General features: G+C 35.9%; 1 protein-coding gene across 2 annotated transcripts in view; it reads left to right on the top strand.

Annotated features, from left to right (window-relative positions):
• The window catches only part of LOC141437208 (acetyl-coenzyme A transporter 1-like), a 17,859-nt gene that overhangs the window by 1,606 nt on the left and 3,753 nt on the right, over positions 1-12,500 (top strand). The window contains exons 4-8 of one of the 2 annotated variants that reach the window (XM_074100463.1): positions 546-903; positions 3,031-3,150; positions 3,344-3,526; positions 5,883-6,104; positions 6,563-11,299. In XM_074100463.1, coding sequence (XP_073956564.1) covers positions 546-903; positions 3,031-3,150; positions 3,344-3,526; positions 5,883-6,104; positions 6,563-6,733 — 1,054 coding nt within the window. In that variant the 3' untranslated portion in view covers positions 6,734-11,299. Of the gene's footprint in view, positions 1-545; positions 904-3,030; positions 3,151-3,343; positions 3,527-5,882; positions 6,105-6,562; positions 11,300-12,500 lie in introns of those variants that run through there. The other variant, XM_074100464.1, reaches the window with a different exon arrangement.

Raw genomic sequence — 12,500 nt, 5'->3', positions numbered from 1 at the left:
ATTTTATATTGTAATTAATAAATACCCAGTCAAAGAAAAAGTATTGTATGAAACGTTGTATAAGTAAGTCAAAAATAGCTCATGGCATCTTTTTCTTACAATGTTTGCTAAAGTTCACATTGTAACTCACGCCACTCACCTTTTTTGAACCGTGTTATACAACTGTTGCATAAAATACTATTATATGTTCAACAAAATATATCAAATCCATTAAATAATTTAAAAAATGTTCTATTTTATCCTATATGCATAGCATAGTCTTGCTAAAATGGAGTAAGAAAAGCAAATAAATAATAATATTATTTTTTTCAAAACCTTTTTTTTTACCGATTTAAATCCTATTAATCTGAAATAGATACTTATAAACTGCACATTTATTATACGTAACCAATATGTACAGTCAAGGGCAAAGATATTGACACGGCCAAAGTTGCAAAAATATGTATACACTGCCTTAATGTTAAGTGCATAAAGTCGTGTCTTTGCCCTTGACTGTACTTAAAATAACTCTTTGCAATACTTTATTTTGAATTAACTTTTTGCAGGTGTAATGTTGGTCATGCATCAACCTGCAACACAGTCGGGCAAACAGCTGGATTCTTCCTTGGCTATGTTCTGTTCTTGGCTCTTGAATCTCCATACTTCTGCAACAAGTATTTGAGAGTTGTGCCGGAAGAGGAAGGACTGGTCACATTAGCTAGTTTCTTATTCTTTTGGGGCTGGATATTCATTGTGTCAACAACTTTAATAGCATTCTTGAAACATGAGGCTCAAGAAACAACTCGCAAAAATGACAGCCAAAGCCGAGGAATTAGTGATATTGTGGATGCCTACAAGCAGTTGTATACCATTGTAAAATTGCCAGCTGTCCGGACATTAGCCCTGGTGCTATTTACAGCCAAGGTAACTATTCAACCTGCATAACTTTTAATCCACATCTGTTAACTGCTGTCTGTGTAAAGAACTCTTTACTGGTCTTATTTTCTACAGCAGGGGTGGCCAACTTGATTAGACCCAAGATCTATTGTTTACTGACGAAACCCTGTGCGATCTACCAAATAGATACTTTTTGAAATCTTAAATGAAACAGCATAGTTTGGTATTTATATTTTTTGCCTTGCTACGATCGACTGGACTAATGTCGCGATTCGCGATCAACCGATCGACCGGATGGCCACTCCTGTTCTGCAGCATATTTACCACTAATAAATTAAGTGTAATGTAGAATTTAAAACCGCTGTCAGTATTATATTTATATGTGCATGTATGTGTTTGTTTTTCCTTTCACGGATATCCACTTTAAATGAATTAGATGCAATCATTTTTATTACAATCCAATATTGTAATATTGAAATGAGCTCCGGTCTATACAACATGCCTGGCCTATTTTTATTATTTATATCTTCATGGTCAGGTTTTAGGTTATTTTGACTACTAGAAACAAAGAACTATTTATTAATTACTTAGTTGAACATATACATAAATTTATTATACAGACGGCATATAAATATATTTATGTATTCAAATTAAATAATGAATAAATAGTTATTTTAGTATTCATTTAGTATCTTCTCTATACTGCTTGCTTACTTTATTTTATTGTGTTCAATAAACATAGGGGCTACTACGAAATTCGAAGTTCGTATTGTAACCGTCCCTCTCACTCGTATCTATATTAATAATTTCGTCCAGGGGTACGGTAGACTTGAACGAAATGCACATCAAATTGAAGAGCGTAAAAACTTAGTCAATCCGAGTCGACAACTTGTAGGCGGAAAATTCGGATTATCGAGTATTTTCAATATGAACTTGAATAAATTACTAAGTACATAATGGCGTTGCGAAGTAAACATGTCAAAGACATCACATCAAAGTGAAGTTAGTGTCACGTCATCACGTGTCACAGGTTTGCATTTCGTTCTCAATTGTGACCTCTTAAGGGCCCCACACACGGTACGATTCGTCGATTTTCATCAGATCGATCGTACAGACGAATCGTACCGTATATGGGGCCCTTAAGGTCTAATTTCTTTGATTATGAGACAGAGACATCATAGTTATATGGGCAAAAAAGATTTAGGAGAAATATCTACTAGTGAAATACCGATTCGTAGGATAGCTGTGAAAGTCCGTTTGTGATAATATTAAGGCTGGGAATATACGTCAGATTTTTCTATAAGTACGACAGTCTTTACACTGGCAAAAATTTTTTTTTCAAACATATTATTATGGTCTACATTTTACCCGAGCGAAGCCGGGTTTTCATCTAGTTAAATAATATTATCATAAGCGAGACGGCAAGATACGAAGTTCGAATTTTGCCTTTATAGTATAGGGCCATTAAATTGTATTAGTAACACTATTCTTAAATACACTCAGTAAATAAATGTCATATAATGACAATTTTTTTAAATTTAAGAGTAAAACCTGTACCTCAACTTGGCTTAGTCCTCATTCCCAGTAAACAAATGCAAACAGACTGATTTCCACCATCTTCTGTTAAGTTTTAGGTTTTTATTATCCAACAACCTAATCTCATAAGTTCTATATGTGGGCGATAAAGCCCCCTTGTGGATGTTGGAGGCGTTTAGGGGGCAGAGGTAGTAGACCGCTCAGAGGTCAAATTAGGTGTTAAGTATTAAGTAAGTGAAGCCTAGTAAGCCGTGGTGGCCTAGTGGTTTGACCTATCGCCTCTCAAGCAGAGGGTCGTGGGTACGAACCCCGGCTCGCACCTCTGAGTTTTTCGAAATTCATGTGCAGAATTACATTTGAAATTTACCACGAGTTTTGCGGTAAAGGAAAACATCGTGAGGAAACCTGCACAAACCTGCGAAGCGATTCAATGGTGCGTGCGAAGTTCCCAATCCGCACTGGGCCCGCGTGGGAACTATGGCCCAAGCCCTCTTGTTCTGAGAGGAGGCCTGTGCCCAGCAGTGGAACGTATATAGGCTGGGATGAAGTGAAAGAAATGAGGGAGGTTTAAAATGTGTTGGGTAAAAATGGTTAAGAACATGTGCTTTATCTTTTCAGCTAGGTTTTTGCGCCAGCGATGCCGTCTCCGGGCTCAAGTTAGTGGAGGCTGGCGTGCCTAGAGAAGACTTGGCGCTCCTTGCTGTCCCGTTGGTCCCGGTGCAAATCATACTGCCAGTGGTAGGTATATACCATATTGTGTATACAGGTCTCTCTTTCACTCTAGGCGGGTGCCAAGGGCCCACTCACTATTCGCTAATGTATGTCTTACTATTCTAAAGTACTCATCTCAATGCCACTAATAGAAGTTCCCAAAAGATGCAAACAAATTTGCGAGTAACAGTTATTCATAGTTTTGTAATGTTATTTCCAGTTGCTAGCCCGCCACACCACAGGCCCCACGCCGCTCTCGCTGTGGCTGCACGCGTTCCCTTTCCGCTTATTGGTCGGCCCGCTCGCCGCTGCGCTTGTGGCGTTGACGCCCACGCTCATTGGAAAATCGGGACCTTCGTACGCATACCTTTTGGTACTGATGGCGCTTTATATCTTTCATCAAGTAAGTAAAAAAAAAAAAACACCGTTTTTTTTGCAGCTACAGTTCTTTTTCTACAGCAGGGGTGGCCAACTTGATAAGACCCACCCAAGATCTACTGTTTATGAAGAAACACTGGGCGATCTACCAATTAGATACTTTTTGAAATCTTAAATAAAACAGCATAGTTTAGTATTTATATTTTTTGCCTTGCTACGATCGACTGGACTAATGTCGCGATCAACCGCTCGATCGCGATCGACCGGTTTGCCACCCCTGTTCTACAGAATATTTCCCACTAATAAATTAAGTGAAATGTAAAATTTAAAACCACTGTCAATATTATATTTATATGTGCATGTATGTGTGTGTGTGTAGCAGTTTTATTGCATGTCATTGTTGTTCCTTTTTTTTGAAAGCACCGTTTTTTGTTTTGCAGCTACAGTTCTTTTACTGGGTTCTAAGTCGTTTCAACCGTCGTTTTCCGTGAGTTGCGAAAATCTATGAATAATGTCCATGACGTGAAACCAATCGCAATTCTGCGCCACACATACCACACTTGTTTGTTATGTGGCCCAGAATTGGTAATTTTTAGTTGATGGACATAATTACTAGTCGATTTTCGTAATATATGTAAAACGGCTGTAGAATAGAAACGCTTTAGAGCCCTACCCTTTTACCGCTTGCCAAGGGTAGTGATGAATGTAATGTTCTGTAACTTGATGTAATTAGAGTTTCTGTGATAGACTATAACCAACGCCGTATTTAGATTCCAAAAAAGTTACCAAAGATGGCCAAACCTCACTGTCATTGTCATTGTGACGTTCCAGATGTAACCAACCCATGTACATTAATAAAAAAATAGTCTTATAATATTTTGTTTTTATGTAGACCTTAAATGGCTACCGGCAGCAGAAAACTTAACAGGAAACAAAAACTCAAGAACGAAAATTACCACGAGTATAGAAAGCATTCGATCAATCCAAACGTCAGGCCATACTACGAAGTGCAAAACTGGAACTTCGTAACTTGCCATCCCGTTGACGCTTATACTCCATTTGTTTTAACATTTGAAACTTAACGGTAAAATTTGCACACTTTTTTAAATGAAACACCGGAACTAATCAAAATTGTGTGAACTTTTAAAATAAAAACATAATAAATAACGCTAATAAATGTACGTGTACGTATTTTTAGACCATTTGTGTTCGAAATACCGAGAAACGTGTTTTACAATTTGACCGTTAATTCAAACCTTAAATTAAACGGAGTATAAGTTATTTAATACGAGGGTCAGAGGGACAATACAATATGAACTTCGATTTTCGAATTTCGGGGTAGCCCCCCAGATGCCGAATGAAATGACAATTGGAGATGTCACGGTGGCCCTGTGGCCGCCAGGTTTACCATAGTTTTCCATACGTGATTTGTTGTCAATATTTTTATGCGCATATAAAATATTTATAAATAGAACCTATATACGCAAATTATGAGATTAATAGTACCCAAATGTTGTTTAAACCTGAAGTATTACCACTGTAATATAAACTTTTCTTCTACAAAACAGTTTAAATCAAATATCTGTTGGTGAAATTAATATTTACATTTAATTATTTATTTATGCAGTTGCATTTAATTTTAGCTTCACAATTATATATAAATAAATAATTTACGCATGTACATTATTTAGAAAAGTTAAAACTTACCGACGCAAAACTTTTTCATTTTATTGGCAACACATGATTAGTTTTTTTGGAATCTATCTATATACGGCGTTGAGTATAGTATCTTGAGGTCTGTTTGACAACTTTAACATTTACGTCACGTTTGTGATTGGTTAATCAAATACAAGCTGCCAATGAGGGCTATCGCGTATGAATTCGCCACTAGAGGCGCTAGTGTAGCGTGAGGTTTCCGAAATGTCAAATCTCATAGTTTTTGGGTGAGCTACGCGGGTTTATTTATAATTAGAATAATTTTGTGAATACTTTGCAATATCTGAAATTAATTATGGCAAATATGCGTTCCGGGGCAAAGAATGTCTGTGTTTTGAGAAAGTTTTGTCTTTCGGAAACCTTTGTCCTCCCTTTTTTCCGAACAAAACAGGGGCTATGCAACACTGTGGCATGCTCGATATTTTTATGGTACTGTTTTAAGGTGTATTCAATATGATTTTAATCTAAACTTTGTTTTCACGCCCGTAATAACAGACTTTGAAAGCCATACTTAAAAACCTCACGCTACAGTGCGCCATCTAGTGAGACAAAAAACGATAGCCCTCAGTACAAGCAAGACTGTAACGTCAAACAGACCTATCGATACTAACGCCACCTAGCAACATTTCGCCAGTCAAGAACCCTCATTGTTTTTTTTTTTACAGACCTGCCTCTACTGCATGTTTGTAGCAGTAATGGCATTCTTCGCCAAAGTATCTGATCCCGCTGTTGGCGGAACGTACATGACGTTACTTAACACTGTGTCTAACTTGGGTACGAATTGGCCCAACACATTGGCTCTATGGGCCATTGACCACCTGACTTTTAAAAGCTGTTCGTTACCGCAGCTGGCAGATAACACGTGCTCCACCAAATTAGAAAGTGATGTGAGTATTTTGACTTAGAATAATATCCTTTGAGCTTATTAAATTCCCTAAGAGAATATTTTAATTGCGCGAAAAAAGGCGAGATAAAGATATCACGAATATTGCCATTTTCGCATTAAAACCTCATACGCAAGAATATCTTCTACTAAATCAGTTATAAAACAAATACAGTTTTTATCCAGTAATCTGCTAATAATAATAATGAGCTTTGCGGTGAAGGAAAACATCGTGAGGAAACCTGCACAAACCAGCGAAGCAATTCAATGGTGCGTGTGAAGTTCCCATCTGCACTGGGCCCGCGTGGGAACTATGGCCCAAGCCCTCTTGTTATGAGAGGAGGCCTGTGCCCAGCAGTGGGACGTATATAGGCTGGGATGGGATGGGAATCTGCTAATAACCTCTCTATAATGAATGTGTATATGTATAACCGTTAAAGTACTACATTTGAATTTTTTCAGCTCTGTAAAAGCGACGGTGGCACATGTTTAACCCGAATCGACGGTTTCTACATAGAAACCGCAATATGCCTAGTAGTCGGATTCCTCTGGCTCCAATGGGGTCGTCCAACCATCAACCGACTGCAACGAAGGCCCGCCTCGGCCTGGCAAGTCAGCACACTTAACAGATAAGACTGTCAAATTATACTGGTATATATTTTAAGTAAACAAATACTGGGAATCCGAATAGTATTTTGACAATAGTCGGCATGACAGCGATTAATGTATCCATTCAATCAATCAAATTAAGAAATTGAAAGAATATTAATTAATAAAAAAATATATAATGCGAATGCGACTGCGAATTCGAGTTTCAGAACCTAAAAAGTTCTAATACATATAATGAACCTATATGATAGAGTGAGAAAGTATAAAATGTATCTCAACTTCCATGGGGTTAATCGCGTCAATTTCAGTCTTATGAAAAAAACTCAATTGCATTGGATCCTCGAAAGTTTTAAAAACTGCAATTACATAAACACTATACCAAGCTGAATTTTTCATGCGACAGCTCAATTGTGTGAATTACATACGGTACAATACCTCTACAATTCAATACAGTGGCTACCAATATGTAGTAACTATAAAGATATATTCATTACTTTCGTGTACCGTGTTTGACTTATGGTGCTCCCACATTGATAAAAAAAAATGTTATAACACCATAGAACAAATTAGAGGTTTTAAATTGTTGTATTACATTTTAAGTTATATAACATGATAACAATGTACAGCGGCGGCTTTACTCATTGCGAGGCTCCGGGCGGTAGAGGTCTTTGCGAGGCCCTTTATGCTTCCTGAAAAGTATGTGATGCGAAAATATAGTTAAAAAAAGCTATATAATTTTTTAAATTTGCTTAGGTTGCTGCGCGAGGCCCCTGCAAGAGCGAGGCCCCGGGCGATTACCCTGTTCGCCATCCCCTAAGGCCGCCTCTGACAATGTATAACATTTATTATACAATGTTAGAAAACATTTTTTTTATATTATAATGTTATACAACATTTTAACACCAGTGTGGGAGTATCATATTACAACATAGGTATGTTTGACATTTTTAACTTCAAATCTTCATTTTACCGTAGTTTTTTAAGTAAGACAGTTCCCCTTAGCAAATTAAGTTTTTCTGTGTGGGTTATGGTTGTGATGAAACAATATTAGGCCAATTCTTCGTTAGTTATTATGATTTATTATCTAATACAATACGTATTATTATTGCATAATATTTATTTTACGTAAGTATATTATAAATAATTGAGTGATATCGAAGATTTTTATTGTCATAGGTAACGCTGCGTTCTTGTTGATTTGTTTAATATTATAAGCGTTGGCGTACTTATTGTGTTATTGTACAAATAAACATTCCAGTTTCAATATCTACCAGCTGTCAGTCACATTTAATTGACAACACTGTTGTTTTAAACACGGAATAAAGAGACTAGTGAAAGTGGCATCAGCCTCGATTAGTATCAGAACCGATGACGCCAAACTCACACTAACTTAAAGTTAACTACACTATGAAATCTTGAAAATAATTGGTTGTTGTGTTTTATTAAAAATATGTTATGAACTCCGGTCCGTTAGCATATTTTAAACTTTAAAGTAGTGGCATAGTGTCGAAAATCAATTACGCGTTGTAACGAGTTACAACGAGTTCTGACATTCGAATTGCATACAAAGTTCTGTCATCTAACGTTCAGTAGCGGAGCACCCGTCAGACGCAAAACAGAAGCAGGCAAATCAGTTTGGCTACTCACCAATAGATGCTTAAAGAAAAATTGCTAATGAATTATGAACTTTATTTCGATTAGTGTTAGGTTTAAATTTTAACCTTTTCCACGCCAAAGACTCATATATACCTACGTCCCGCGGTTCCACGCCAACGACCTATATATGTATACGTCCATAACTTCAATGCAAAAGCAACCTTCGTTAAATTTTGTTAAGTTTCAATTTCAGACAGTAGAAGCCTGGCGCATGGGTGATGTCTTTTTTATTTGACGTGGCGGCGAAAAGGTTAACAGGATTCACAGCTACGTGTCCGATGACAGATGACACTAGTATCATAGCCACATCCCTTGCGATAGCGTAAATTCTAGATTATTGTATCAGGCAAAGAACACACGATTATGAACCTTATAGTTTAATCGATAGAATTGTTTTTCATTTATGTAAAGCAAAAAATAATGTCATAGAATCTGAAAACATGTTTTTATTTTTAAATTAGGTATAAAGTATTTACTGATGGTACAAAATGCCTTCTTGATGGATTTTTTTATTTTACTATCATTTTGATAGCTCAACACTGCACAATACGGCATGTTTTCGCCAAATAAAATAATATTCGATTCTGGTTCAAACGTCACGTCTGCCTACGGTTGACACATGACTGAGACAGGTGTTGAGGTATACCTCATATGCTTGGCAGCGCAGGAACGCCCACTAAACACTTCTACTAGTCTCTTTATGCCGTGGTTTTAAATACTGACTATGTTACGAGTATATTATGATTGTGACCAGTAAATGTATTTTTAAAGTTTTCAAAGCTCAATATTATAAAAGTCAAAAATCTTATAACCTCTATTAATTTAATATACCACAAGAGAAATCTCTATCGAGGCGGATGTTATGCCTGCATCTAGATCACTATCATACATAACATTTCTAATAAAAAACAAAAGGCATCTTGTTTAAAATGGACATCATTTTAAAAAGGATAATAAATTTAGTTTACTCTAGCGTTGTCAATTGCAACGCGTTTTATTTGTATATAAAATATTTGTGATAGTTCAAAACTTGTCTAAATAATCTGAATAAAATAAAACAAATATTAATGTTGTCTTCTGATTTATATCCGCTCAATTTAAGTCACCGAAATATCATTAACTAGATCATGACAAGTTCGTATGTGACACTTGGTTTGGTAGAACCCAGTCGTGGGAAGCCTCTGCTGTCCTTATCAAGATGTTTTTGATAAGTCCGGCGAATGCTGACTGCGACAAGGTTCTAACAAGTGTCATTCACAAGCTTTTCTAGGTAGGTACAGCTTTGCTGTAATCACACTACCGGTGCCTTTCGTTAAAATAAAACTCGCTATTTCATTATAATTTATTTATGTACACATCAACACTTCTTAAAATATGACGGAGAGTATTAACAATGCAATTTTCATAAATATTTTGGTATTTTTTATGACACAATAAACTCGTACATATGCATAAAAACAATAATAAGTACTTATATTATACATACTAAATGCTGACTGGTTTTATGATCACATACTTATCTCGTCACTATTACATAGCGAAATTTTCATATATATTGATGATATGAAATTATATAAATAACATCCAACTAGCAAATATATCTAATCTACTTATAAAAGACACATACAGATTAGCTACATTACATAAAAGTTGTCATTTATTGGTGTTTATGTATTTTACCAATAGCTTGGTAGGTAACTAAAGGAAATCAGGCGTAATTTTTTTTTATCTGCTTTTGCTTTGGTGCATGAAGTAGATATTTTTTTATAAAATATTACATTTTGATTTTGACATAGGTAAATCCCAGTGTTCGGAATTTTCGTAGCACGGTAAGATAGAAGCAAACCATGGAGACGACGTTAACATGTCAATTTTATTCTTGCTTATGTTCGTTAATCATTTATTTATTTCATCCCGAAAAACTTTGATCATCAGTTTTAAGTAACTCGTAAGTAATAATTATTGATTCAGACTATTTCGCTGCTAGTGAAAAACATCGAAGCATTAGTGACAACTTAAGTACCTAGTTATTGACGTGGAAGAACTCAATGTGAATAGTAATAGGTAGGCAAATATCGCTTTTACAAACATAAAAAATAATCTTTCGCACTTTCATGTGACATGTTAAATATAGTATTTGGCATCAACAAGTTAATTTTGTAGCTTCCATGACATCATTTGCGCATTTTTTAGATGAAATGTTTGATAACAATATAAGTACCTAGGTAGGTAGGTACCTGCTTAAGAATGATTATCAAGTACCTGCGTTAATGTTGAATTGTAATTTGTAATTACAATCCCACTATGACCAACAAGTTTTAATTTTTACGACTATGCAATAAAAATAAATAACAATACAGAGGACGCGCGCGGCTAATGTGTCGAGTCAAAAACCAATCACAACCTGTCACATTTAAACTCCGCCCCTATCCGAAACTATCCCAAACTTTTATATCGGATTCGGTTACAGTTACAGATAGTTTTTTATTTCGGATATCCGATAGTTTCGGTTACGGATACCGAGCTCCATTACATCCCTACTTGAAACCTCTTTAGTCCGAAATGACGTACCTACTAACTTATTAAAACTAAATTCATAACTCCCTTGGGGAGAAAAACTATACGTAAATCCATAGTTCCCGCGGGAACAATTGAGGTCATTGTCTTTTAGTATACAGGCATGGAATAACGTCATTGACGAGCAAGTGTGATGAAAAAAAAAACAAATAAACATACTACATAGCGGATTTTTCATTCGTAACTTTAGCTAGGTACGAAGTACCTGTTTTACTATGTATTTACAATAATTGACCCTGTGATATTGGTAGTAAAAATCTGTTGAAACACATCTTTAATTAAATGAGTGGTTATTTATTTGTCAATAGATACCAAGGGGTTGTAAAGTGGACACGAAATTAAATTTTAATGCTCATTGTCAAGAGTCTTATTTGTAAAATGTAGGAATGTAAGCGTAAAAATAAACAATTGAAACACTTAACTAAAAATAAACAAGATCTTTTCTGGAGTTCTTCTGCGATAAGATAACCATGTTGTCCAAAGTAACTAGTTTTATTTAATTTGCGCTAGTAACACTTATAACTGAGCAACAGTCAAACCAGAAAAATGGCACTTCACAGTCTGCATATGACAGTTAAAAGCTGAACACAAACTGCCTGTTTTCGAAGCGTACGTACATAAACATTTTCATAGACTTACATATAAATAGATAACGCATGTGCCGGTCTGTATAATGGCAGTTGGTTCGATCATTTTCCCAAAATCGTTATTTCCTAGTAGCAAAATTTCCGTTCGCATTTTTTCCTGAATACTTTTTCCCAATGCTTGCTTTTCCCAATTTTAATCGACAGAAACATAGGTAGGTTATGTTAAGTTTGCAACGGCCCGAAGGGCCAAAACTACACAAAGTAGGAGCTCCGCGCGAGCGGAGGCGGAGCTCCGTCGGCACTATTTCTGTGTCGATTAAATTGGGAAAAAACGCAATTGTTAAGCTTCAGTAAAAAACCATAGTGGGAGAAAAAACATTTGGGAAAAAAGCGAATGGAAATTTTGCTGCAAGGTAATAACGATTTTGGGAAACTGATCTAACAAATCAGAATGGCTACCAGTACCTGTAAGTTTTACGTTACTCCTTATTGGCTGACTAGTTACGCTAGTTACTGAATTTAGATAGTAATATTATTACTACTTGAATTTCTATTTTTTTTTTTTTTACTATGAGGTACGATTGTAATGAAATCTCCTTTTAGGTACTTACTTGTCTATCCGGTTTGTCTACGGTTTACTTAGCAATTTCGTATTTTTGTGATAGGTTTGGTATATACATATTACTACCATCTTAAATACGCAGTCTGTTCGTGATACGTGACTGCTACATGAACAATTCAACAGTAGCCCAATTCTGGATGCTTATACAGTTTGAGTTCCATATGGCATGCAATACACTGTAGAAATTTCAATGAAACTAATAATTGCCATATGCTTTTACGAGCTACATTGTTACGTTAGGAAGTAGCACCTGCACGTTCGTTATCTATTTAGACCTGTCTGTTGTGATATTTGTGCATTGAAACAGACTTAACATTAGCTTAGAATCACGGATCCCGTGACAGTTCGT

Source organism: Choristoneura fumiferana, chromosome 17 (genome assembly GCF_025370935.1).
Source record: "Choristoneura fumiferana chromosome 17, NRCan_CFum_1, whole genome shotgun sequence".
In the NCBI taxonomy this organism is placed as follows: Eukaryota; Metazoa; Arthropoda; class Insecta; order Lepidoptera; family Tortricidae; genus Choristoneura; species Choristoneura fumiferana.
This window is presented reverse-complemented; position numbering and strand designations above follow the sequence as displayed.